A 27,197-nucleotide genomic window follows, 5' to 3' on the forward strand; every position below is an offset into this window, starting at 1 on the left:
CTGCCGTCACCAACGAAGCCGTGGTCCGCAGCCGACCAACTGGAAGCTCACCGGGATGCAGCCCAAGTGTTCCAGCCAATTCCAATGTCACATCACGGTTTTCCAGCCTCCCACATCCCAATGGAGCTAATGCAGGCCAAGTTCGTTTTTGTCCGTCACGATGCCCATCGCAGTCCGCTCAGGCCTCCTTATACGGGCCCTTTCCGAGTATTGCAGGCGGGTGCCAAGAGCTTTTTGGTCGACATCGGTGGCAAGCCCGACCACATTTCAATCGACCGCCTCAAGCCCGCGCACCTGGACCTCGAACAACCAGTCGAAACTGCACAGCCACTGCGTCGTGGTTGACCACCCGCTGCTACCACGCCTGACCGGATCGCTCCACCCACCCGTTCATCAACTGCCCAGCAAATTCCTCTCCGGGAATATAGGAGTCGTTCGAACAGGCTTGTCCAACCTCCTCTTCGATTGACTTTTGTTATTAAAGACAATTCTGGGGGGGCGCATGTGGCAGAGCCACCAAGGAACTCTTATACGAATGTATATAATTGCCTTTAAATCTGTATTATTTCGCTGTATGTAAATAGCGCGGTCTCTAAAGGGTTAAGACCGAACGCGATGACGTCATCACGTGGTTCACGTGACGTTCCCAACGGCGGGAAACGTGATGACGTCATGACGACGGACTGAGGGGCCTCCCCTTCTCAGTCCTCGTGGAGCCAGCATTAAGCAAGCACCTGTTGATTTGTTCTCCTGCGTTTTTGTTGGTTACTTCCACCAGTTTGCATTAAACATCGTTTTGGTTAGCTGATTGACTCGCTCTCAGTATTTTCGTCAGGAATTTACCAATTCCTACAATATAAATATAAATGCATGTTGCTGTAATGCTTGCCATATGAAAGTCCTTTTTTTTTTTTTTTTAACAGGCTGATCCCTTTGTGGTGTTGCTCGTGGGCAGACTGGTGTCTGGAACATGGTTAGGATGTTTAGCTGCTTAGGTGGACCTGTGTTTTATGTAGCCTGTTCACTTAAAGGCAACTCCTCCATATGGCAACTACTCCACGCTCTAAAATAGGCATTTCCCCAGGTCAATTAGAGGCTAACTGTTGTTGTTCAAATGTGAGATGCATTAGACACAAGGCTTACATGTTGAAAGAGAGAGAGAGAGAAATTAAAGTTAAAACAAAAATAGAAGAGAGAATGGGGACAAGAACAAAGACAGGTTGAGCAGCAGTGAAGAGTTAATATTTGAAACTGTTCCAAGCTTTGTAGGTTGATATTGCAGTAATAAAGCTCTTTACATGTACGCAGGTTCATTAATGTCACAAAGTTTGAAATGTGCTGGTTTCAGTCATTAGCCTACTCTGAACACAAGATCAAATTGGTTTGATCAAAGGGTGCAGACCTGTCAACCATGTGAAAGGAGGGTTCAGTCTGTTCGATTGTGCAATTACCACTGGTATGACTAAGGAAATTCGACCCGTTGAAGTAACACAATGCATTACACAAACAGCAAAAAGCAAAATGCTGCAAATCTGAATCATTAAAAGCTGGTGTTTCCAGGTATGGGGGGGAGGGTTCATAGTACTTGGGTGGGGGGGTCGGGGGGGAAGGTTCGTAGTACTTGGGGGGGGGAGGGAAAGGTTCGTAGTACTTACGGGGGGAGGGTTCGTAGTACGGGGGGGGAGGGTTCGTAGTACTTGTGGGGGAGGGTTCGTAGTACTTGGGGGGGGAGGGTTCATAGTACTTGGGGGGGAGGGTTCGTAGTACTGGGGGGGGAGGGTTCGTAGTACTGGGGGGCAAAAAGGTTCGTAGTACTGGGGGGGTGAGGGTTCGTAGTACTGGGGGGGGTTCGTAGTACTTGGGGGGGGAGGGTTCGTAGTACGGGGGGGAGGGTTCGTAGTACTGGGGGGGGAGGGTTCGTAGTACTGGGGGGGAAAGGGTTCGTAGTACTGGGGGGGAAAAGGTTCGTAGTACTCGGGGGGGAGGGTTCGTAGTACTGGGGGGGGAGGGTTCGTAGTACTGGAGGGGGAGGGTTCGTAGTACTGGGGGGGGAGAGAGGGTTCATAGTACTGGGGGGGAGGGTTCGTAGTACTGGGGGGGTTCGTAGTACTGGGGGGGTTCGTAGTGCTGGGGGGGAGGTTCGTAGTACTGGGGGGAGGGTTCGTAGTACTGGGGGGGAGGGTTCGTAGTACTGGGGGAAGGTTCGTAGTACTGGGGGGGAGGGTTCGTAGTACGGGGGGGGAGGGTTCGTAGTACTGGGGGGGAGGGTTCGTAGTACTGGGGGGGAGGGTTCGTAGTACTGGGGGGGAGGTTTCGTAGTACTGGGGGGGGTTCGTAGTACTGGGGGGGAGGGTTCGTAGTACTGGGGGAAGGTTCGTAGTACTGGGGGGGGAAGGTTCGTAGTACTGGGGGGGGAGAGTTCGTAGTACTGGGGGGGGAGGGTTCGTAGCACGGGGGGGAGGGTTCGTAGTACTGGGGGGGAGGGTTCGCAGTACTGGGGGGGAGGGTTCGCAGTACTGGGGGGGAGGGTTCGTAGTACTGGGGGGGAGGGTTCGTAGTACTGCGGGGGGAGGGTTCGTAGTACTGGGGGGGGAGGGTTCGTAGTACTGGGGGGGGGAGGGTCCGTAGTACTGGGGGGGGAGGGTTCGTAGTACTGGGGGGGAGGGTTCGTAGTACGGGGGGGGAGGGTTCGTAGTACGGGGGGGGGAGGGTTCGTAGTACGGGGGGGAGGGTTCGTAGTACTGGGGGGGGAGGGTTCGTAGTACTGGGGGGGAGGGTTCGTAGTACTGGGGGGGAGGGTTCGTAGTACTGGGGGGGAGGGTTCGTAGTACTGGGGGGGGGTTCGTAGTACTGGGGGGGGGGTTCGTAGTACTGGGGAGGGAGGGTTCGTAGTACTGGGGGGGAGGGTTCGTAGTACTGGGGGGGCAGGGTTCGTAGTACTGGGGGGGCAGGGTTCGTAGTACTGGGGGGGAGGGTTCGTAGTACTGGGGGGGGAAAAAAGGTTCGTAGTACGGGGGGGGAGGGTTCGTAGTACTGGGGGGGAGGGTTCGTAGTACTGGCGGGGGGAGGGTTCGTAGTACGGGGGGGAGGGTTCGTAGTACTGGGGGGGAGGGTTCGTAGTACTGGCGGGGGGAGGGTTCGTAGTACTGGGGGGGAGGGTTCGTAGTACTGGGGGGGAGGGTTCGTAGTACTGGGGGGGAGGGTTCGTAGTACTGGCGGGGGGAGGGTTCGTAGTACTGGGGGGGAGGGTTCGTAGTACTGGGGGGGAGGGTTTGTAGTACTGGGGGGGAAGGTTCGTAATACGGGGGGGAGGGTTCATAGTACGGGGTGGGGAAGGTTCGTAGTACGGGGGGGGGAAGGTTCGTAGTACTGGGGGGGCAGGGTTCGTAGTACGGGGGGGGGAGGGTTCGTAGCACTTGGGGGGGAGGGTTCGTAGTACGGGGGGGGAGGGTTCGTAGTACTCGGCGGGGGGGAAGGTTCGTAGTACGGGGGGGGGGGTTCGTAGTACTCGGGGGGGGGGGGGAAGGTTCATAGTACAGCGGGGGGAAAAGGTTTGTAGTACGGGGGGAGGAGACCCCACTCCCCCACCCCCCCTGCTGAGAGCAGATTTGTAACTCAATACCAGGTCATAATAATACACTCTTCTGGGCGATGGCAGCACTTACAACTGGGATGGTTTTAAAAGCCATATGTTTTAGCTGGCTGTCAATACAGGAAATTCACAAATAAGAGGTTCCACCTTGTATAATTTCAATTAATCCCATGAGGTTGCAATATGGCTGATGTTGCGTTCGTTTTAACCCTGGAATGTTGCACTCTTGATTAGAAGCTCAAGTTTGGCTTGTGATGGACATTTACTCTCAGGCTTTCCCAAGATGGCAAATTTTCATGGGGTTGAGTTTCCGCTTTGCCGATTGCGCCCAAAATGCACTTGAAATTGTGCTGGTTAGGTTACAGTTCAAGTTTCCGCTAAAATTAATTTGCATAACCACAAGCATAAAATCTTCAATGAACCAGCGTAATCAGTCAAAGTAATAGAATGTAATTGTTTATTTTTTTCTTTCTATTAAGAAGTATTCCCGGATGTATTTGAAAGTGGTAACCTGGTGCAATTTTATTAATACAGCAAAAGTAAGCATTTTTAATAAGGGTGTCCATTCCTCCACCTGTGAATAACCAGATTTAAAAACACTGAAAATGTCTATACTGAACCATTTAATAGTTTCAATGATGTACACTGGTCAGTTTCTTAGTAAATTAAAAAAAAATGTTAAACATGCCTGTGCACCTAGGAAAATTAGTGCAATTTGAGGAGCCTTCCTAAACCAGCTCAATCGGTGGAAACTCGCAATTTCGACCTGGGGGTGTGGCCAGTTTTGTGGGTAGGGTCAAAACTCAGGCAAATTGAGTCTTGAACCAGCGTAAGAGATCACGGAAAACACCAACATAAGTGGCTTTGGGTGTAATTCACATTTAAAATTAGCCGATCTTTTGCACTGGTTCAGTCAATTCCGCCTGGATTGCACTGATTTTGCTAGCGTAAACAACCAGAAACTCTACCTCCCAGATGTTTAGTGAAAGAGGGAAAACTTGGATGTATGGGCTAATGGAATGAGGTAACATTCCCTGCATCTGAACAACGCCTCCTGCTGCCCACCGCAAGGAGAATAACTAAATTGGGGGGAGGGGGGTGGTGATGAGAAAATACAAGAATTACTAGCCCTCCAAAAAACATTAGCAAGGCTCATTCCTCTGATGGCTCAGTAAATAAATGTAGCACATGGTGTAGTACTGAGCCCCAGGTTTAATCCCTAGTCTGTCCTGGGTTATCTAATCTCAACCACAGCAGGAACGAGATGACATAATAAGTCTCCGTGCTCCACTGAGGAAGCGCTGATCTGTCAGAGGTGCCGTCTTTTGGATCAGATGCTAAACCGAGGCCCCTTCTGCCCTCTCAGGTGGACATAAAAGATCTCATGGCACCATTTGAAAGAAGTACAGGAGCCTTCTCCCCAGTATCCATCCCCTCAATCAACATCACTAAAACAGGTTATTTGGTCATTATCACACTGTGATTTGTGGGACATTGTTGTGCGTAAATTGATTGCCACGTTTCCTACATTACAAGGTGTTATATAAAGGCAAGTTCTTTCGTTGTTCATAGTTCGCCAGTGATCCCAGAAGCAAAAATGCACATGCAGGAATCAGGTGAGGACAGGATTGGGCTCGGCTGTAATATCCGTAGCCAAACCACCTCACTGTATATGTTCGGATGTCAATTATGGGAAGTTGAGTTCAGCCATTGTCCAGAACTGTACCCTAGCATGAAACAGTCCCTTTAGATGAGGGGTTTAAAAAAAAAGGAAAAATTGGCAGAAAATATGACTCTGCTCTAATCTTTACATACAAATTAGAAAGGCTGAGTGTAGTTTGTGAAACCTATAACAGACCTGCAGCCCACTAGCTTTATTCTGAAGTGTCAGGTTCAAGTTAAAATTGAATTTAGCCAACATGTGGCAAATTTACACACGAGGCTCTTTAATATACTGGGCTTCTGGCTCCTTCTGGCCACTGCTGTCATCAAATCCCTCTAACTTTAATTAACTTATAAAAAAGGAAACAGATCACCAATCATGCAGTCAGCTGGGAGCAGAATGAGAGAGTTAGAAAGGTGCAGAATGCAGCTCACACGATTACTGCGTTGCTCTGAGGAAAGGAAAACAATTACGGGTTCAGTAAACAATTTGATAATGTCTGGAATACTGGCGATTACAACCAGCGCAGGCAGCCTGTTGGGTTTACTGATGCTTTGTTGCACGTGCTTCTGCTCAGAAACTTGGGAGGCTCCTAGAGACCATGTGAAAGAAATTACCTGGTTACACATGAACTGGCATAGCACACAGAACAGACAGGGAGCTGTCTTGCAAATCAATGGCCAAAGCAACCTGGAAAAGCACGATAATAAGGGCCTGTGAGGTCATTTGCTACGTGACTTTACTAAATACTGTCTGCAGTTTTAAAGCCACAGAAAATTATATAAGTATGAAGGCAACTCAGGCAGACCTTTATAACCCACCGGGTAATAGACATGTAGAGTAAGTTAGCAGGGAAGCCAATAACATGGAAAGTACACATGGACTCAAGTGACACAAGATGCACGTCTGCAGAGTGAAAGGATTGAGGGATATGGTGAGAAAGCAGGTAGGTGGGGCTAAGATCTATGAAAAAAGGAACAAGTTTGTTGGGCATAACGCCTTTGCCCTGTTCCTAAAACTTCTCGTGTTAAAAAAGTGTTTAAAAACTCCCATCTGAAAGACTGGCACTGAAATGCAAAACCTATAATGTGAAATAGCATTGTCAATATCAGACACCCGATAGTGAAACAAGACAACCATCCAATCTCTGAGCACAGATGACTACGTGATCATAGAATTTTACAGCACAGAAGGAGGCCATTCGGCCCATCATGCTCTAACAAGTCTTTGAAGAGCTATCTAATTAGTCCCGTAACCCTCCAAATTTTTCCCCTTCAAGTATTTATCCAATTCCCTTTTGAAAGTTTCTACTGAATCTGCTTCCACCACTCTTTCAGGCAGTGCATTCCAGATCATGACTACTACACATTGCGCAAAAGAAAATTCTCCTCATCTCCCCTCTGGTTCTTTGACCAATTATCTTACATCTGTGTCCTCTGGTTACCCACCCACCTGCCAGTGGAAACAGCTTCCCCTTATTTACTCCACTAAATAACACTATTGCTTGCTTAAACATCAAAACAGCCAGTGGCAAATAGCTGGGCAAGCAGCATTCCCACTCCCCCCACCCATCCCTAGTTGTCCTGATACAACTGAATAGCTTGACTGGGCCATTTCAGAAGGCAGTTACCAGTCAACCAGGTTGGTGTGGGACTGGAGTCACATATAGGCCAGACCGGGTAAGGACGGCAGGTTTCCTTCCTTAAAAGGACATGAGTGAACCAGTTGGGTTTTTTACGATAATCCAACAACTTCATGGTCACTTTTACCTTAATTTTTCAAACTGAGTTGAAATTCCTCAAGCTGCCACGGTGGGATTTGAACTCACTTTCTCTGGATTACTAGCCCACTGTACCCCTATTGGGTGAATGACCTTTATGAGTGGGGTATGTTATTAATGGATAAAGTCACTGTTAATTCATCACAGTATGGAGACACTAACTGGCTCACAGTTAACACTGTGGTATCCTGTCATGAAAGTGGCCTTGTTTGTAACCCATCTTGCGAGCTTAGGATACATCAAGTATATTTGACACTGCATTTTTGGGGCAGATTTTACTAGTGTAACCTTTGATTTGAAAACTCAATCAGAAAATGATGACTAAAGTATAAAAGAAAAATTGCTTTTGTTTTCCAACCTTACTATCGTGCCTTTTTATCTTTCAGTCTTTAGTTCCCATGAAGGGTACAAACATGAAAAGCATCATAACCTTTACAGATACCAACTAACCTGTTGCGTATTTCCAGATAACAATGGCGTGAATTAAACCTAGTAATGCAAGCCTGTCAATGTTTTCAAGTTTACATCTGAAAGGGAACTGGGAAATGGAGTGTGTCAGACACTGCCTGATCACCTGTGGGAGCTGGGCTTTAATCTAGTCCAGAGTGCTGGGAGGAAAGCTCCCTCTAAAGTGTGAAAGTCCTTTGTAAAATTAATTTGGGTAGGCTCAATGGAGATCATGAACCCACAAAACATAATTGTCCCATATCTGGCATTAATTGGCAATCTAACTTGGCTCACAGGATAGCTGGTGAGAGAGGCAGAGAACATCATAACAGATATAACTGGGTGCTTTTCTGATAATGCAGCAGAGAAGGAGCTTTACTTTACAGCTAACCCAAGCTACTCCTGAACTGGGTGTGCGTGATGCCGATGAGTACCTGAAATAGAAAGTAATCCAATTCCCAGTATTAGTACCCCTCACTTTGATAAGCACAAAAAAAAATTCCCCAAAAGTTACGTGGAAAAAGTATAGCAGTATTATGAGCTACACCACATTGTTTCTGCCAGTTTGTTGCACCTTAGCCGCGCCATCACTAACACCACCTATTTCCACCTCCGTAACATCGTCCGACTCCGCTCCTGCCTCAGCTCATCTGCTGTGGAAACCCTCAACCTTGCCTTTGTTACCTCGAGACTTGACTATTCCAACACACTCCTAACCAGCCTCCCACGTTCAACCCTCCGTAAACTTGAGGTCATCCAAAACTCTGAAGCCCGTGTCCTAACTCGCACCAAGTCTTATTCACCTATCACCAATGTTCCCGTAAATTTCTTTTGGGATGCGCGGATCATTCAAAATACCGTGCATGTGCGGTTTTTACCATTGAAAAGTCAGCGAGCTGGTTGTGCGGGAGGTCCAGAGAACTGCGTGGCCGCGCAGCTTAAAGGGAACATTGCCCATCACTCCTGTGCTCGCTGACCTACATTGGCTTCCGGTTAAGCAACGTCTCGATTTTAAAATTCTCATCCTTGTTTTCAAATCCCTCCGTGGCCTTGCCCCTCCCATCTCTGTAATCTCATCCAGCCCTATAACCCTCCAAGATATCTGCGCTCCTCCAATTCTGGCCTCTTGAGCATCCCCAATTTTAATCGCTCCACCATTGATGGCCGTGCCTTCAGATGCCAAGGCCCTAAGCTCTGGAATTCCCTCCCTAAACCTCTCCATCTTTCTTTCCTCCTTTGAGACGCTCCTGAAAACCTATCTCTTTGACTCTGCCCTAATATCTCATGTGGCTTGGTGTCAAATTTTGTTTGATAATGCTCATTTAAAGCACCTTGGAATGTTTTAATACATTAAAGGCGCTATATAAATACAATTTGTTGTTGTTATTGTTGTTAGCCCTTCATCCTCTAAGACTGTATTGCCAATAAGCTATTAACTTAAAAGAAAGACTTTGGGGGAGAAATTCGGTGGGCTGCGCCACCAGTTAGCGCCTAAAGAGGGCACTCAGTGGCTTTAGCGCCACTGGCCACGCCTCCCGCGATATTTAGCTGGGGCGCTAATGGCGGCGTTAGCCTGTTGCGCTGCGCCACTACCGATGACGTCATCGGTGTGCGTAGCGCCCCGCTACCGCCCCGATCGCGATATTTGGCAGCGACCGCCTCTGTAGCGCCGCTCACTAATCGCGCCCGGTTCACGGGGCCTACCTGCAGCGGCAGTGGCGCAAATTAAGGTGGAGGTGCGGGGCGGCCGTTTTTTTCGGCGGCCGCCTGCCAGCACCTCTGTCCCCAGCCTCCTGTTCTCCCCCCGCGGCATTGCCGGCTGTTTTCCGAGAGCCCGGCACTTCTCCTCGGTGCCGGGCTCTTTTGCCGGCACTCGCGATCGCTCATCGCGCTGGTGCAGGCCCCTCCCCCTTAAGAATGGGAGGAAGGCCTGCAGTACCGCAGCGCGCTGTGCCGCAGCGTGTGGCGCTGTGGCACGTTGCGCTGCGATATTCAGTTTCAGCGCCCTAAGAGGGACGCGGAGCGCCTCGAGCCTCGCCCCATGTCCCTCTTGGGGTGCTCAAGCTGAATTTCCGGCGATCGCTGCTGCTCCGATTGCAGCGCAAAATCTTGCGCCCAGGCGAGCTTGGCGCCCCGTTTGCAGCTCAACCCAATTTCTCCCCCTTTCTCTTTTGGTGAGGATAAAGAGTTAGGTAATAGGACCAACACCTGCAACGTGGCATGAGGTGATCCATCGCACAACAGTAATTCATGGGACAGTCTGCGCACTTTACCTTCGGAGGCTTTCTTTCTTATCTTCTCGTGTTAAACAGCTGTCGAGGTGTCTGTTAATATTATTTTCAGGGATAGCCACTGCACAGACCGGACAATCTACTGCACGGCAAAGGAAAAGAAAGAAAAAAGATTATACAGCACAGTACAGTACGCTCTTCTGTCCTCACAAAGCTACACTAGTTTTTATCTGGTACAGTAACGCTGTCATGCGTGGTGGAATGGGAGAGTGGCTTGAGGTGGTCAGGAGGGTAACCTTTCTTGCTCGGAGTGGAGTTGGGTTGGGTTGGGTTGCGATCCTTCCAGTGGATTGAGAGGGTGCTCCCATCTCCCCTTTTATGTTAGCCTGCCTCTCCCTCTGCTCAGGTGTGTGCTGTGGTCTTTATCTGAGAATGATCTCATTGTACAACCCTCCAAGAAATGGCCCCAGGCTGTTTGGTGCTTCTCCATTCATAGACAGCAGTTGAACAATCATTCCCAGTGGCAATATCCCATAGGTCATGCCCAATTTTGTACTAGGGACAGGGGAGAATTCATCATACCAAGAGTAAGCATCTTCTCAGGACGAGCAGCAAAAACTGTGCTAAAATGAGTATTGTGGGGACCAAGTAGGAGAATGGCATCCCAGGCCAATTTCCATGATGATTTGAATTACACTGCTACAACCTCAAGGATGCTCCCCAAAATCATCTTTGATCTGCAAACCGTGCTCACCTGCCAGCTTTGGCTCAGTGGTAGAGCTCTCGCCTCTGAGTCAGATGGTTGTGGGTTCAAGTCCCATTCCAGAGACGTGAACACAAACTCTAGGCAGTACTGAGAGAGTGCTGCACTGTCGGAGGTGCCGTCTGCCCTCTCAGATGGACATAAAAGATGCTACGGCACTATTCAAGGAAGAGCAGGGGTGTTCTCCCAGTATCCTGGCCAATATCTATCCCTCAACCAACATCACTAAAAACAGATCAGCTGACTCAGTACAGACTGGAGATTGCACCTAGGACTTTCCTTGCTTGTATGGTTCAGTACCACACCATGCGGTGCATTTACCCACTGAGCCACCAAGGAAACAAATGTACAACTCAATGGCGACTTATAGAATCATAAAGCACAGAAGGCCATTCAGCCCACTGTGCCTGTGCCGGCTCTTTGAAAGAGCTATCCAATTAGCCCCACACCCCTGCTTTCCGCCCCCCCCTAGCCCTGCAATTATTTCCTTTTCCAGTATTTATCCAATTCCCTTTTTAAAGTTACTACTAAATCTGCTTCCTCCACCCTTTCAGGCAGTGCATTCCAGATCGTAATAACTTGCTTTGTAAAAAAAAATTCTCTCATCTCTCCTCTAGTTCTTTTGCCAATTATCTTGAATCTGTGTCCTCTGGTTACTGACCCTCCTGCCAATGGAAACAATTTTTCCTTATTTACTCTATCAAAACCCTTCATAATTTGGAACACCTCTATTAAATCTCACTTAACATTCTTTGCTCTAAGGAGAAGAATTCCAGCTTCTCTAGTCTCTCCGCCTAACTGAAATCCCGAATCCACTACTTGAAGTAGTTGCAGAAATATAACAATGAAGTGTATTTACTGCCAATTGGGTGATGCCAACTGGAGACTTGCACTGCTTTAAATAACTCTGATCTATAGCAACAGATAAAAAAAACCTCAACCTTTCACTATGTTCTTCAATCCAGAAGTTGAAGGTTGTTCTGTAACATCAGTGCCCCTCTGCCCTAGGTGTGCCAAGCAATTAGGTGTAGCACTAATCGATTGTGTGCAAGTATCACTCTGTTCCTCATGGCATTGCTTCTCTATAGACTGGTGCCCTGATGGCCTTGTGGTTGTGGAGGAAGGACTCCGAGACAGGAACCTGTCCATAAATTTCATCTCCTGCTTCATCTTGGCATGAACTTTGGAACCAGCCGATTGATTCTTGTCAGATACGTCTGTTGCTTGTGTTGCCTGAAGCGAGGTCGGAAGAGATTCTAAATCACACTTCGACAGCAGCTCCCTGTGGAAATCAAAATTTAAAAATGATTAGTGTGGCTAGGGAAGCTGGATAGTGCAGCTGGTCAGACACTGGCCTTCCATAGCTCAGGCCTTTAGTCTAATCGAGCCCAGCTGGGCAGGATTAACAACACCAAAAGAAAAGTTAGCGACGAAAAACACCATTTTGCTTCATCAACACTCATTAACTAGTACATTAACTCTCTCTTCATGGCGTCGGATTGTATTATGAACAATCACAATATTTAGTTCTCTGTTACTTTGTAGGGTAGATTGTTCCAAGCAATTATCACACTGATCAGAGGTTTTCCTTATATCTGCTGTAAATTTACTTTTCATTCATTTCTACAGAAACAGGAATTATTTTAGGCCCGTTTACAACAGTGACTCCACTTCAAAAATACTTCATTGGCTGTAAAGCGCTTTGAGACGTCCGGTGGTCGTGAAAGGCACTATAGAAATGCAAGTCTGTCTTTCTGTATGATTTTGTACCACACCTTGTGCTGCATTAACTCTCAAAAAACCCAAGGGGAATCGGCCTCATCTGTATGTCTAAACTCATTAGGAAATTCCAGGAGCCTTTTGCAATAAGCCTCATCCTCCAGCTGTCATTTTGAAAATTCCTTCTGAACTGGGCAGAAAATACTCCAACTCAAATGGCTCGAGCCGTAAAGTATCATTGGAAAGAGGGTAAAGGTTTGGAGAACCAACCCCAGAAGACAGTAAAAACAGAATATGTCGTGAAGGAAGTCCCAATTCAACCACACACGATAGACAAGACAGGGTATCAGATGGAACCAAAAATACTGTAACCCTGGAGGGGTAGACTCTCAGAATTATGGATATTACCCTCATCCAAATGGCTTCAATGCTACTGCATACGGCCAACCCTACGCCACTCCACAACAGAATTACGGAGGTAGAGGAAGGGGTAGAGGACAAGGACGGGGATACCAAGGTCAAAGACAAGGGCAGTGTTATAACTGTGGAAAGGATGGACATTGGGTCAGAGACTGCCCATCCTTAGCCTCTGGAGACCCACCTAGGAGAGGCAGGGGGGGATGGAGAAGAAACGGAGGAGGACCTAGAGGCAGGGGAGGATATACCAATTTCTCCCAGAATAATCCATTCCCACAGAATTGACTAGCTAATCTAGTGACCAGCAGTTCACAGTCGGCCCAAGAACCCTTATTAATGTTGCAAATCCAGGATCAATGGTACCCCTTTTTAGTAGACACTGGAGCCGCCATGTCCTCTGTCCAATCGGACCTTAAACTTCCCCGATCCAACAAGACCCAGGAATTATCAGGCTTCCAAGGTCAAAGGACCAAGTATGCTATGTCAGAACCAGTTCAGGTGACCTACAAAAATCAATCTGCAACCCACCAATTTGTAATAACTACCGGCTTGGACTGCAATTTAATGGCCAGAGACTTACTATGTGCATTCCAACTCAAACTTGATTGTGGTGATGAAGGAATAGCAATAGGACATTGGGCAAATAAAAGGCAATGTTATGTTTCGACTACACCTCAATGGTGGTCACTCGACCTCAATGCATCCTCCTATCATGTGACACTGGCATATGATCGAAGTGGAAAGGATAGGACCCTTGAGGAGTATTTTAAAAATCAGGAAGGTACGGAATGGACAATCTACCTCAAGGCTGTAGTAACTGGACCTGAGGGAAAAGCAGAGTTTGTGCAGGTTCCCTTACACTTGTGGAAGCAGCCTTCGACAGTGGCCCCTCATATCACGCGGGAAGTTAACCAGTCTTTCCACGCCAAAGATTTGGGGCCCATGGTAAAACGAGCGATCGATCAGGCAAACCCTGAATGCCACCAGCCGCAACAGTTACCCGGAGGTCTGATGGTCCAATTTTACCAAAACCCTGAGCCTAGCCTGACAGTGGTGCACCGTCATGTAGGGAAAGATATACTGGAGTATGTGAATCCCCAGGTATGGGCCGAAGACCCAACGCATGTAGGTCTAACCGGCATACAACCCATTGAGATCCCAGTGAAGGAAAATGTGACCTTGCCAACGGTACGACAATACCCTTTGAAGCAGCAAGCTATTCCGAGTATAGATAGACTCATTAAGGGATTGTTGGAGCAGGGAATTTTGGTAATATGCCAATCCAGTTGTAATACACCCATCCTAGCTGTTCCGAAAACTGGTAAGCCTGACCAGTATCGCCTAGTGCAGGATTTACGAACAATAAATGCAATTGTTCAGCCACTTCATGCACTGGTACCTAATCCAGCACACATCTTGGCCTCGATACCTGCTGATGCTACAGTTTTTGCGGTAGTCGACCTCCAGCATGCCTTTTTCTCCCTGCCATTGGCCACTACTAGCCAATACCTTTTTGCCTTCACGTACAATGGCCAGCAGTATACGTGGACTCGATTACCCCAGGGCTTTGTGAATTCACCCACCCTGTTTTCGCGGTGCCTTCAACAGCAATTACAGACACTGACATTAAATCGTGGCTCTAATCTGATCCAGTATGTGGATGACCTTCTCATTGCCAGCCCTGATGAGCTAAGTAACAGAGAGGACACTATTCAGTTGTTGAACTATCTCTCAGAATTGGGATATGTGGTATCTCCAGCTAAAGTACTAGTGGCTAAGAAGACAGTTAAATTTCTTGGAGTTATGTTATCAGCAGAGAACCGCAGTCTGGAAACCAGTAGAATACAGCCAATATGCGAGACACCAGCCCCTAAAACGGCCAAACAAGTCAGACAGTGGCTGGGAATGGTTAATTATTGTCGACAGTGGATACCTAATATTGCAGTATTAACCAAACATCTGACTCCCTACACGGCTAAAGAGGGAGAGTTTGAGCTGGAACTAGAGGCACAGCAGGCATTTGAGGAATTAAAACAGGATCTGGTCCAAGCACCAGCCCTGGGACGGCCCCTGTACGATAGACCATTCCAGTTATACTGCACAGTAATGAACGATTGCTCAACAGCAGTCCTGACCCAGAAGCATGGAGATAAGCATCGACCGGTAGCTTATTATTCATCAAAAATGGATCCGGTAGCTTTAGGACATCCCTATTGCACCCAGATCCTTACAGCCATCTACAACAGTCTACAGTCAGCCGCTAACATGACACTTCAGCAGGATATTACTGTGTATAGCTGTCACTCAGTCACTGCGTTACTGGGGCAATTGCAGACCCAACACCTGACTACCGCCAGGCAAAATAAGTATGAAATATACTTACTGAACAATCCTAGGCTTACATTTAAACACTGTAGCACTATCAACCCTGCCAGTTTCATTGCAAACCCGCCTTCCGAGAGTGATGAACCAAGCCATGATTGCTTACACCTCATTAAGGATGATACCTCAGTCCGACCTGATTTGTTTGACACTCCTATTACGGATCCCGGTATTACCATGTATACGGATGGCAGTTCTTCAATTGATGACATGGGAAAACGAATTTCTGGTTATGCAATTGTAAATCAGGATGGTGTCACCTTAGAATCAGCAGCCTTTGAATCCCCTTTTTCTGCCCAGCAAGCCGAACTGTTTGCACTCATACGAGCTTGTACTTTGGGAGAAGGATTACGAATCAATGTATATACAGACTCTAGATATGCCTTTGGAGTAGTTCACGACTTTGGACAATTGTGGAAAAATAGAGGATTTCTAACCTCCTCGGGCAGTCCGATCTCACACCGTCAGTTAGTTTCAGACCTCCTGCAAGCCCTTTTACTCCCCAAACAGATAGCTGTGATTAAATGCTCTGCCCATACCACTGGCCAAAACCCGGTAGATATAGGAAACCGCCGCACTGATGAGGCAGCCAAAATTGCTTCTAGGAGCCACCAAATGATTGTGCCCCGAATTATGAGGCAGACTAAAAATTCCAACAAGAATCAGTCTACCTCGGAAAAACTAATGCCAACCATCCAAGAGGTGATTAAGTTGCAGGAGGACGCTCCTAATAGTGATAAGCATTTGTGGGGAGAATTGGGATGTGTATATAACCCTTTATCAAAACTCTGGACTACTCCCGCGGAACAGGCTTGCATGTCTGATGAGCTAGCTGTTTGGGTTATTGAATGTGTACACTTTGCAACTCATTGTGGTGCCAGGGCAGTGAGTGATGTGCTTCTAAGTACTTGGTGGCATCCAAGGCTTCAAGCAATAGCACAGAACATTAGCGATCGATGCCTGACTTGTCAACAACACAACCCTGGAAAGGGAGTGTCTTGCGAATGGGGAAAAACCCCTTTACCGGAGGGTCCCTTTGAGACCCTGCAAATGGACTATATTGAGTTGGAAAGATGTCAGTGTTACAAATACGTACTTGTCATTGTAGATGTATTTAGTAAATGGATCGAGGCATATCCAACCACAGACAATAAAGCCTCTACTGTTGTTAAGGTATTGCTGAGAGAGATCATACCTCGGTATGGTATTCCAACTCGGTTAAGTTCTGACAACGGTCCTCACTTCACTGCCGAAGTGAACAAGGAACTTTGTAGCCAGTTGAACATTCATCAGCAATTGCATTGTGCTTATCGACCACAGGCTGCAGGACTTGTCGAAAGAACCAATCAGACTGAAGAACAAACTTGCTAAACTGGTAGCCGAAACCGGCTTAACCTGGTTGAAATTGCTTCCTGTGGCTCTCTTTCAGATCCGCACCACACCCGCGGGTAAAGCACGACTTACCCCTGCTGAGATTATCTATGGTAGACCACTCAAGACTCCCTGGAACCAAAATGCTGCTACAACGGTGCATTTTCACCATATGACTGAAGAAATGACGACCTATGTCTTGGCTCTTACTAAGGTTTTACGTGGGCTGCATTCACAAGTCCGTGCTGCATATGGTGAACTTCCTGACTTATCTGGTTCTCTAAAAATTGAACCAGGTTCGTATGTGATGGTTAAGAACTGGACTCGTAAAAGTCTAGATCCAAGGTGGGAAGGTCCATATCAGGTCTTACTAACAACCCCGACTGCAGCTAAGGTCGAGGGAAGAAGCGCATGGGTGCACTTCCACCATTGTAAATTGATTGGAGAAACCAATCAAAAGGGGGGGGAGATAATTAGTAGATTTCAGTACAGTATAGAGTAGATTTTACGAACAATCATTAATTTTATTTTAATTGATAAGAGACTACAGAACTCACGCTCGGCCTTGATAAAGGTGACTGCAGTTTTACGAGGTCTGGTGTTGTGTTTGGATTGTTTTGGCCTGCCAAAATCCTACTTTTATTATACTTATTATACGATTTCTAATTTTTAATTTTTAAAATTTTAGCTTTAAGTTTTTAACTTTGGATCTTGTGTAAGCAGTTTGTTTTCCAGATTAATAACTAATAAGTCGCATTGATTGATCACGGAGGATCAAGATGAGGACCTTATTACTGCTTCTGAGCGTTATCCTGCTCGCGGGCGGGGCGTTCAATCGACTGAAGAAATGTGCTGAAGAGATATTCTCCAGTACAAAGACAAGAATCTTAAAGCTTTCGGATCCTGGAACGTGACTAAATGGGACTTCTGTAATGGACTATTAAAAAAGGAAATCATCAGAAGAAGAAATTGAATTACTAAATATATAGAGGGTGAAGCGAGTGAGATGGTAAAGGAGCAAGTTGAGAAGGAATTAATGGAGGAGGAGTATAATAGACTCAATAAAGTAGAGATGAACCAGTAGGATGAAGCCCAGAATCACAGGGTACCTTAGATGGTTATCATGGAATGATAAAAGGGGGGAATGAGAATATAGAATGCAAAAATAAGGTAACAACTCGCTCCGCATGGCCAAGGACCCTGCCAATCTAAAATGGAGGACCCTGTTAGCCTAAAATGGTGGTGCAATGTCGACATCGCTGAGTCACTTGCATATTGTGAGAGATGATCATGTTAATTCAAGAAACTGAAGGCAGCAGGAAGTAAAATGCTAATATGGCTGGCACCCACGATGTCACACCTTGCTGGTGGAACAATGTAGGGTGGAGTGCAAAGGGTATACTGACAATAGGCGATCCGAAAACACATTACCATGCATTACCATAATGATTAGGTGATCGTGAAACCATTACCTGCATATTTTCTATATTATAAACCATTCAGTGAACTGTGACTTCTTTATTTCAAACTGCCAGGCCAGGACATCACTTTAAACTGTGTACGTGCCTCGCTCGGGATTGGTGTAGAATGTACGATGTGTTAATGTCTTTTCAAAAGTAAAGTATAATAATGTGACCCACTGTATGAAAGATTGCTTGCTCTGGTGGAACCTGTCGAGACTCTGCTGGAGTCAGAACGGTGCTGTATCAGAGTAAGTCTCCCGGGACAACAGAATAAAACAACTGTTGAACTAAACCAGTATTCGACTCAGTGTTTGTACTGAACCAGATTGAGGACCAAAAAAATCCGTTTCAACAAAGACAGTGCCCATCTAACACAGCCCATTAGCATAGTGACAGGAAATATTACCATCACAATATCTGACTCATTCTTCCAAGTTAAAGTGACAAAAATGAATCGAAGTGATGGTTTATTCTAAGTCTGGAAAACTCATTTTATCGCAACAGATTTTTAAAGCGACAGCTTATCATTTCTCATAAAACAGTGGGCACCACAACAACTTGCATTTATATAATGCCTTTAATGTAGTAAAACATCCCAAGGCGAGTCACAGGAGCGTAATCAGACAAAATTTAACACGAGCCACATAAAGAGATATTAGGGCAGGTGACCAAAATCTTGATCAAAGAGGCAGGTTTTAAGGAGCGTCTTAAAGGAAGAGAGAGTGGTAAAGAGGCAGAGAGGCTTAGGAAGGGAATTCAAGAGCTTAGGGCCTCGGCAGCTGAAGGCACGGCCACCAATGGTGGAGCGAAGGAAATCGTGGATGTGCAGCAAAGTATTTTTCTGGTCAATCTGAGCAAGGAGGAGGGGTTGCAATGGGGTAAAAACTTTTAAAAGGAGACATTTGTTCCTCTCCTCCCCTGAAGCTGTACCACAGCATCTGCCACCTATTTACCCACTCAGCTGCCCTGTTTTTATCTTCTTGCAGTCTCCTGCATTTTTCTCCTCAGTTTTCAATACCCCTAATTTGGTATCAATGAACTGCAGTATTATTTCTCTTGTGCTAAGAGGTAAATTGACAATTCCATAAATGATTTGGTCAGGTTAGACGCCACCGTGGTTGCAGCATTGCCTGTCTGAATAGACAAATTGCTAGCATCAGAAGCAATAGAAATACTTCATCTTGGACAGGAAACAACAGATTCCTACTCCAGTTCTGTTGTAGTCCCCAAAAAGATGGAGGGTAGAGTGTGTCCAGACCTCAAGGTCTCAAGCTTGAAGAACGCACAAAAAAGTTGGCTTCATGGGAGCAACACTAAATACCCCCTTGTCATCATGCAATACACTGAAAACCATGGATCTCACTTCTGAGTACAGGGTATGGACTGGTTCCTCATGTTGCACCATGGCAACCTGCATTTGGTCCTTCATAAAGGGTAGTTATTGACTATAGTAAATGCCCCAATCTGTTCTGGTGATTACCTGGAGTTCTGCAACCATTTGGTAAACAAACCCGCCCAATAGGTCTGGTGGCATGCTATTCACACTCAATTAGAACCTGGTATATTCATTGGCCAAGTGCATACATCCACTTGGACTCTCAATCAGGAGGGTAGGCCTCCTATGAATGAATTTCCCATACAGGCTTAAACGCAGGCTATACTTGATTCTGCCAGGTCACTGATGGTCTTGGTTGAAGTGGGCTTGTAGTGTGCTTGATGATTCCCAGGCATATTATCTGGGGAAGGTTGCCAGATTCACATTTTGTTCCTTAAATATCTTCTCCAGAGGGAATCCGTGGTGGTTTAGAGGAGGCCCCAATGAAAATGGTGTGGACAGGATGGGTTAACCATCTCCACTTTGGGGCGGGGGAATGGGAATAGAAATTCAAGGTTGTTTAGCGATTTTTTTTTTTTAAGATATATATATCGTTCCTATTTCACCGCAGGGAGTATTGTGCTGAAGAGTCCCTGTCTGAGAGGAGACTCATGCTGATAAAGCCAATAATTACCTCTTTGGAGTAAACAGCTGTAAATTGCCCAGGCCTATAAAATATATAGTGCTGGTAGGTGCTGGCAACATTTTGTTGCCAGTCGATGCAGAATTCTTACAGTGTTGGTGTGGTTCGAAACTCTTGCAATTAACCCAAAACACAAATAGGCATTGGCACCAGTGCCATTTTGGTATCATCTGATGCTACTGACTGATGCTGTCAAATCCTTATCACCATGCTGTGCTGGAGCTTCCTTAGCAGCAAGCTGTGGCCGTGTATGTTCAGAGATGTCCGGCTGGGCATGGCTGGATTTCTCAGACTTACTGTACTTATGTATCGATTCATTAAAGATGCAATTTGTGAACTTGTGGCAATTTGTGGTGTCATGTTTTGACAAGAGGCATTTAATGCGACCACCATTAAGCGTCAGCGATCGTGAATGGAGTATTACATTTTGTAATGTTTAAATCATCTGGCAGATGTTGGTGCATACATGGTGACTGAAGTATGATGGTAATGCATCAGGTGTCAGTTGTAGCTCAATGGTAGCACTTTAACCTCTGAGTAAGAAGGTTGTGGATGCAAATCCCAATCCAAAGATTTTAACACAAAATCTAGGTTGACACTTTAGTGCAGTAGTGGGGGGGGTGCTGCACTATCAGACGTGCAGTCTTTCAGATGAGATGTTAAACCGAGGACCCATCTGCCGTTGGTTGGATGCCAAAAGATCCCATGGCACTATTTTGAAGTAGAGCAGGGGAGATCTCCCCGGTGTCCTGGCCAATATACATCCCTCATCCAACAACACCAAAACAGATCTGGTCATTATCACATTGCTGTTTGTAGGACCTTGATGTCCGTAAATTGGCCACCGCATTTCCTCCATTACAACAGTGGCTACACTTCAAAAGTACTTCATTGGCCGTAAAGCGCTTTAGGACATTCTAAGGTCGTGAAAGGGGCTACAGAAATGCAAGACCTTCATTCATACTTCTGGGCCTCCAACTAAACTGATAGCAGGTGTGTAATAGTGGGGTGCTTTCACTTGCCCTCAGACATTTTTTCTCTTTCCTCAGTGAGCTACCCCGTGGTTCAGCGTAGCTTCTGCCCCCTCCCCAAAAGCCTTAAACTGTAAGCTCACCGTGTTGTAAATTGTGGCCACAAGCTCAACCATTCTGCTCCATGCCACTGGACTGCTTTTTAAACTGGACGTTTGGCATGACTGTTATACAAGAAAACCCAGCGTGAGAGATTTCTGCCTACTAGACTATCATTTCATTTCCCCAGCTCTCCAATCACTAGTTAAATGTAACTTAATAGCTTGGAAATGCAATAAATGTCAAAATGATTTTATTTACTTACGACAGTTCCTGTTCTGTAGTTTAAAGTCACCTTTTTTACTACCTGATATACCTATCAATTCGTCCAATAAAAAGCGACGAGTTAGGAACGTAACTAAAGGTTTTTATTGACTAAATAACAGAGCCCACCCTCGTGGGTGATCGGGTCCAACAAGGAGGAATACCAGCCAGTCGACTACCTTTATACCTGGGCAGGTAGGTGGAGCCATGGGCGGAGTCGGAGGTGGTCAGCCCAGGTATAACAGCGCGACAAGAGGCGACCTCGTATCGTGATACAACAGTGATAACGGTGATAATACAACAGTGATAACTATAGTGTAACGATAAAAGTGGTTTACCACATTCACCCCTTGTTTAGATTTGAGTCCGGCGGGGTGAAGTGTACTACCAGTTCTGGTATGTCAGTCTGTCCGGAGGCCTCGTAAGCCTCTCCGATCGTCGCAGCGGCGGTGCTGCATTATCCGGTGTTAGTGCTGGTGTCTGCGTGGTCGGCGAAGGCTCGTGGGGTTCCGGCATGCCGTCTACCTGGGCTGGAATTGGGGGGGTGGTGGGGGGGGGTAAAGGTGGTGTCTCCGGAGTGCCCGAGGGTGCGAGGTCTCGTAAGGAGACAGTGTCCTCCCGCCCGTCTGGGTAAGCCACGTAGGCGTACTGGGGGTTGGCGTGCAGGAGGTTCACCCTTTCGACCAGGGGGTCTGTTTTATGGGCCTTCACGTGCTTTCGCAGCAAGACGGGCCCCGGAGAGGTCAGCCAGGTTGGTAGAGTGGTTCCCGTAGTCGACTTCCTGGGGAAAACAAACATTCGTTCATGGGGGGTGGCGTTAACGGCAGTGCAAAGTAGTGACCGGATGGAGTGCAGCGCTGTCGGGAGGACTTCCTGCCAGCGGGAGGTTGGGAGGCCCTTAGACTTTAAGGCTAAGAGGACGGCCTTCCATACCGTCGCGTTCTCTCTTTCCACCTGGCCGTTCCCTTGGGGGTTGTAGCTGGTGGTCCTACTTGCTGCAATACCTCTCGCTAGTAGGAACTGACGGAGTTCCTCGCTCATGAAAGAGGAGCCCCGGTCACTATGTATATAGTTTGGGAACCCGAACAAGGCGAAGAGGTCGTTCAGGCATTTAATGACCGTGGTACTGGTCATGTCTGGGCAGGGGAAGGCAAAGGGGAAACGGGAGTACTCATCAACAATGTTGAGGAAGTACACATTACGGTCAGAAGACGGGAGGGGCCCCTTAAAGTCGATGCTCAGGCGCTCGAAGGGGCGGGTGGCCTTGATCAGGCTTGCTCTGTCCGGCCTAAAGAAGTGCGGTTTGCACTCGGCGCAGGTCTGGCAGTTCCTGGTTATGGTCCTGACCTCCTCGATGGAGTAGGGCAGGTTGCGGGCCTTAATGAAGTGGTAAAGTCTGGTGACCCCGGGGTGGCAGAGGTCGTTGTGGAGGGTCTGAAGTCTATCACTTTGCGCGCTGGCGCATGTAATTCGTGACAGAGCATCGGGGGGTTCGTTCAGCTTACCTGGCCGGTACAAGATATCATAATCGTAGGTGGAGAGCTCGATTCTCCACCTCAAGATCTTGTCATTCTTGATTTTGCCCCTCAGCTTGTTATTAAACATAAAAGCGACCGAACGTTGGTCGGTAAGGAGGGTAAATCGTTTGCCTGCCAGGTAGTGCCTCCAGCGTCGTACCGCCTCCACAATCGCCTGGGCCTCCTTCTCGACCGACGAGTGTCGGATCTCAGGGCCCTGTAGGGTCCTTGAGAAGAAGGCCACCGGTCTCCCCTCCTGGTTAAGGGTGGCGGCTAGGGCGAAGTCGGATGCATCGCTCTCGACTTGGAAGGGGATGGACTCATCCACTGCGTGCATAGTGGCCTTGGCAATGTCTCCCTTAATGAGGGAGAAGGCTGCGCACGCTTCCTCCGTAAGGGGGAAGGATGTGGACTTCATGAGGGGTCTGGCTTTGTCCGCATAATTGGGCACCCATTGGGCATAGTAGGCGAAGAGCCCCAGGGTTCTCTTAAGTGCCTTAGGGCAGTGGGGGAGGGGTAGCTCCATGAGGGGGCGCATTCTTTCGGGGTCGGGGCCGATGAGTCCGTTCTCTACTACACAGCCAAGGATGGCAAGGCGCGAGGTGTTAAACACACATTTCTCCTTATTGTAGGTGAGGTTCAGCCGTTGGGCTGTACGGAGGAATTTCTCCAGATTCACGTCGTGGTCCTGCCGGTCGCGGCCGCAGATGGTGACGTTATCTAGGTAGGGGAATGTGGCCTGCAGTCCGTTCTGGTCAACCATCCGGTCCATCTCCCTTTGGAAGACCGAGACCCCGTTGGTGACACCGAAGGGGACCCTAAGGAAGTGGTATAGGCGCCCATTCGCCTCGAAGGCGGTGTACTGGCGGTCCTCGGGGTGGATAGGGAGTTGGTGGTAGGCCGACTTAAGGTCGATGGTCGAGAATACGCGGTATTGTGCAATCTGATTGACCATGTCAGATATGCGGGGAAGGGGGTATGCGTCCAGCTGGGTGTATCTGTTTATGGTCTGGCTGTAGTCGATGACCAGGCGATTTTTATCGCCGGTCTTAACGACCACGACCTGGGCACGCCAGGGGCTGTTGCTCCCCTCGATGATGCCCTCCTTCAGGAGACGCTGCACCTCAGAGCTAATGAAAGCTCTGTCCCCAGCGCTGTACCGCCTGCTCTTGGTAGCGACGGGTTTGCAGTCGGGGGTGAGGTTAGCGAACAGGGAAGGTGGCGGCACCTTGAGGGTGGATAGGCTGCAGGTGTTACGCGGTGGGCGGTTTAACCTTCGCTGGTTGTCGACTGTGAGTGGGGGGAGGGGTCCACCGTATGCTAGGGTTACACTTTGGAGGTGGGATTGGAAGTCCAGCCCTAGTAGGACGGCAGCGCAGAGCTGGGGGAGGACGAGGAGTTTAAAGTTTTTATACTCTGTACCCTTAACCGACAAGGTCACAGCACAGTAGCCGCTAATGTCCGTGGCGTGGGACCTCGATGCCATCGAGATTCGGTTGCGCGTTGGCAGGACAGGGAGGGAGTAGTGGCTCACCGTGTCTGGGTGGATGAAGCTCTCCGTGCTTCCGCTGTCGAACAGGCAGGTCGTGGCGTGGCCGTTTACTTTGATGTCCATCATCGACTTGGACAGGTGGTGTGGGCGGGCTTGATCCAGAGTGACGGAGGCTAGCGTGTAGGTAAGCGAGTCGTTGTCGTCTGCGGGCGAGGCGGTCGTCGGGTCCGGGGGCCCGGTGGCAGTCGGGCGTGGTGGGTAAAATGGCGTCTCCCACGAGGTAGGACAAAATGGCGGAGAAGATGGCTGCTCCCATAACTCACATGAGGCACTATTGGGGTCGGTTGCCTTGATCAAAGATGGCCGCCCCCATGACTCACGTGTGGGGATACTGGCCTCAGTTGCCGTGAAAGAAGATGGCCGCCCCCACAGTTCGCATGAGGCACTGCTGGCCTCTGAAGATCCGCTCCTGCAGGCCTTAGAGAAATGGCCTTTCTTCCTGCAGGTTGTGCAGGTAGAGTTCCTGGCTGGGCAGCGCGACGTCGGGTGCTTCTCCTGGCCGCAAAAGAAGCAGCCGGCGGCCCGATCGCGGGTGCCCGATATCGGAGCCGGTACCGGGGGTGGCGGGCCCGGTCGGGTCCGGGACGCCGACGCTGAGGTAGGTCCCGGGGACGGCGCTGCGAAGGGTATTGCGGTAGGGGTCGGGCCCGAGTCCCAGGGTCGCGAGCAGTACCTGGAAAACGCCTCCTGGTCCTGATGGGCCACCTCCAGGGAGAGAGCGAGGGCTTCAGCTTTGTCCAGGTCGAGGTCTTTAGCTTCAAGCAGTCTTTGCCGTGAGTAGTCGGACCGTAGGCCTTTCACAAAGGCATCGCGGATATTATCTTCCGTATTTTCAACAGCCGTCACCGCTTTAAAGTCACAGTTCCTGCCGAGTGCTCTTAGCGCCCGTAAAAATTCAGCTACAGACTCTCCTGGCTGTTGCGGGCGGGATCTTAGGAGGTGCCTGGTGTACATGTAATTTACCGGGCTGCGGTACTGCTGTTTCAGTAGGTTGATAGCGGCCTCGTACGTAGTCGTGTCCTGTATGAGTGCGTATACTCTCGGGCTCGCTTGGGCGTTCAGAAGTCTTAGTTTGGATCTCTGCGGGGCGCCGGATTCTTCCAGGTAGGATTCGAAGCAGTCCAGCCAGTGTTTGAAGTTGAGGGCTGCGTTTGCTGCCTGTGGGTTTAGATCCAGGTACGGTGGTTTGAGGGCTTGCAGCCAAGCCGGCTGGTGTGGCTGTGCTTCTGGGAGGGCTTCTGGCTGGCCAGTAGTAGACATCTTTAAAATTTAGTCAATAAAATTGATATACCTATCAATTCGTCCAATAAAAAGCGACGAGTTAGGAACGTAACTAAAGGTTTTTATTGACTAAATAACAGAGCCCACCCTCGTGGGTGATCGGGTCCAACAAGGAGGAATACCAGCCAGTCGACTACCTTTATACCTGGGCAGGTAGGTGGAGCCATGGGCGGAGTCGGAGGTGGTCAGCCCAGGTATAACAGCGCGACAAGAGGCGACCTCGTATCGTGATACAACAGTGATAACGGTGATAACAATACAACAGTGATAACTATAGTGTAACGATAAAAGTGGTTTACCACACTACCCCTTAAAGGAATATAAACCTAATCATAAAGAAAACCAGTATCTATTATCAGCTCCCATTATGCAGTTCCATGAGATTAATTTCTGCTGTGCATGGTGGCTGGGATCTGCAGAAACACCTTTCAACTAGTCATAGAAACAATTTTTTGTTTTTTTACTCTCTGGCTAAAGCAGGAGTAGTTACAAAAGTGGTCACCGTCCCAGGAGTAGTGCCAGTTATGCACCAATACAAGGCTCCCTCTTCATTAGGCTCTACTTGTTGAAACTGGTGGTGGGTTAGAACATATGGGACTATTACTTCAACAGTCCTCTCTCCACCCCTACCCAACTCCACAAAAGCTGTCTTTATCAGCAACCCTGAGAAATAACCTTATACTCCCAACCCTCTCCATGGGAGGATATATATGTGCTAGGTTTGTCTCAAAAAAGAACTTAATTTCTGAGAGGAAGCCACATTAAGCCTATTGGACATTGGTCTTTTTTTTATTTATGGGATGAGGGCATCGCTGGCAAGGCCCATCCCTAAATGCCCTTGACAAGGTGAGCCACCTTCTTGAACCGCTGCTCTTATTAGCGGTTTGGTACGACTGAGTGGCTTGCTAGGCCATTTCAGAGGGCAGTTAAGAGTCAACCACATTGCTGTGGGTCTGGAGTTGCGTATAGGCCAGACCAGGTAAGGACGGCAGATTTCCGTAGTGAACCAAATGGGTTTTTACAACAATACAGTAGTTTCATGGTCACCATTACTGATACTAGCCTTTTATTCCAGATTTATTTAATTAACTGAATTTAAATTCCCCAGCAGCCATGGTGGGATTTGAACTCATGTCTCCGGAATAGTCCAAGCCTCTAGATTACTAGTACCGCTCAGAGACCGGTGTCGGGAGCAGCAGGAGAGTGGCAGCACAGTGAGTATTTAAACTCACTTTCGTGGGCTTTTTTCCTCAGAGACCGGTGTCGGGAGCAGCAGGAGAGCGGCAGCACAGTGAGTATTTAAACTCACTTTCGCGGGCTTTTTTCCTCAGGGACTTACCAATCTCGCAGACGGGTGGCAGCATTCCAGAGCCATGACACGATTCAAAAAGTGACGCGGGCAAGAGGAAGCAGCTGATTGGGTGAGTACTTATACTACTCTATAGATTGACAGTTAAGGTTCATAGTTTATAAAGTTTAGAAGGTTTTAATTTTTGTGGTTTATAGTTTCTAAGGTCTCTGTTGTGTAGTGGGGAGTGCTAGGAAACAAGGGCCCTAGAGTATATCATTTAATTGTAGTGTAATTAGTGGTATTAATTTGATTTAAGTTAATTAAAGGGTATGTCATGGCAGCACAGCTCGGCCCTGTGGCATGCTCCTCCTGCGCT

At 48.0% G+C, this 27,197-nt stretch overlaps 1 protein-coding gene across 1 annotated transcript in view; it reads right to left on the reverse strand.

Moving 5' to 3' along the window:
- The window catches only part of rad18 (RAD18 E3 ubiquitin protein ligase), a 358,590-nt gene extending 346,831 nt beyond the window's left edge, over nt 1-11,759 (reverse strand). The window contains exons 1-2 of the mRNA XM_086001346.1: nt 11,418-11,759; nt 9,756-9,855 (exon numbers count right to left, since the gene is read on the reverse strand). Of these exons, the coding sequence (XP_085857472.1) occupies nt 9,756-9,855; nt 11,418-11,646 (329 nt within the window). The 5' untranslated portion in view covers nt 11,647-11,759. The remainder of the gene's footprint in view (nt 1-9,755; nt 9,856-11,417) is intronic.
- Between the last annotated feature and the right edge of the window lie 15,438 nt (nt 11,760-27,197).

The sequence above is a fragment of the Somniosus microcephalus genome, chromosome 11 (assembly GCF_052327205.1).
Source record: "Somniosus microcephalus isolate GS21.2 chromosome 11, FLI_Smic_1.0, whole genome shotgun sequence".
In the NCBI taxonomy this organism is placed as follows: domain Eukaryota; kingdom Metazoa; phylum Chordata; class Chondrichthyes; order Squaliformes; family Somniosidae; genus Somniosus; species Somniosus microcephalus.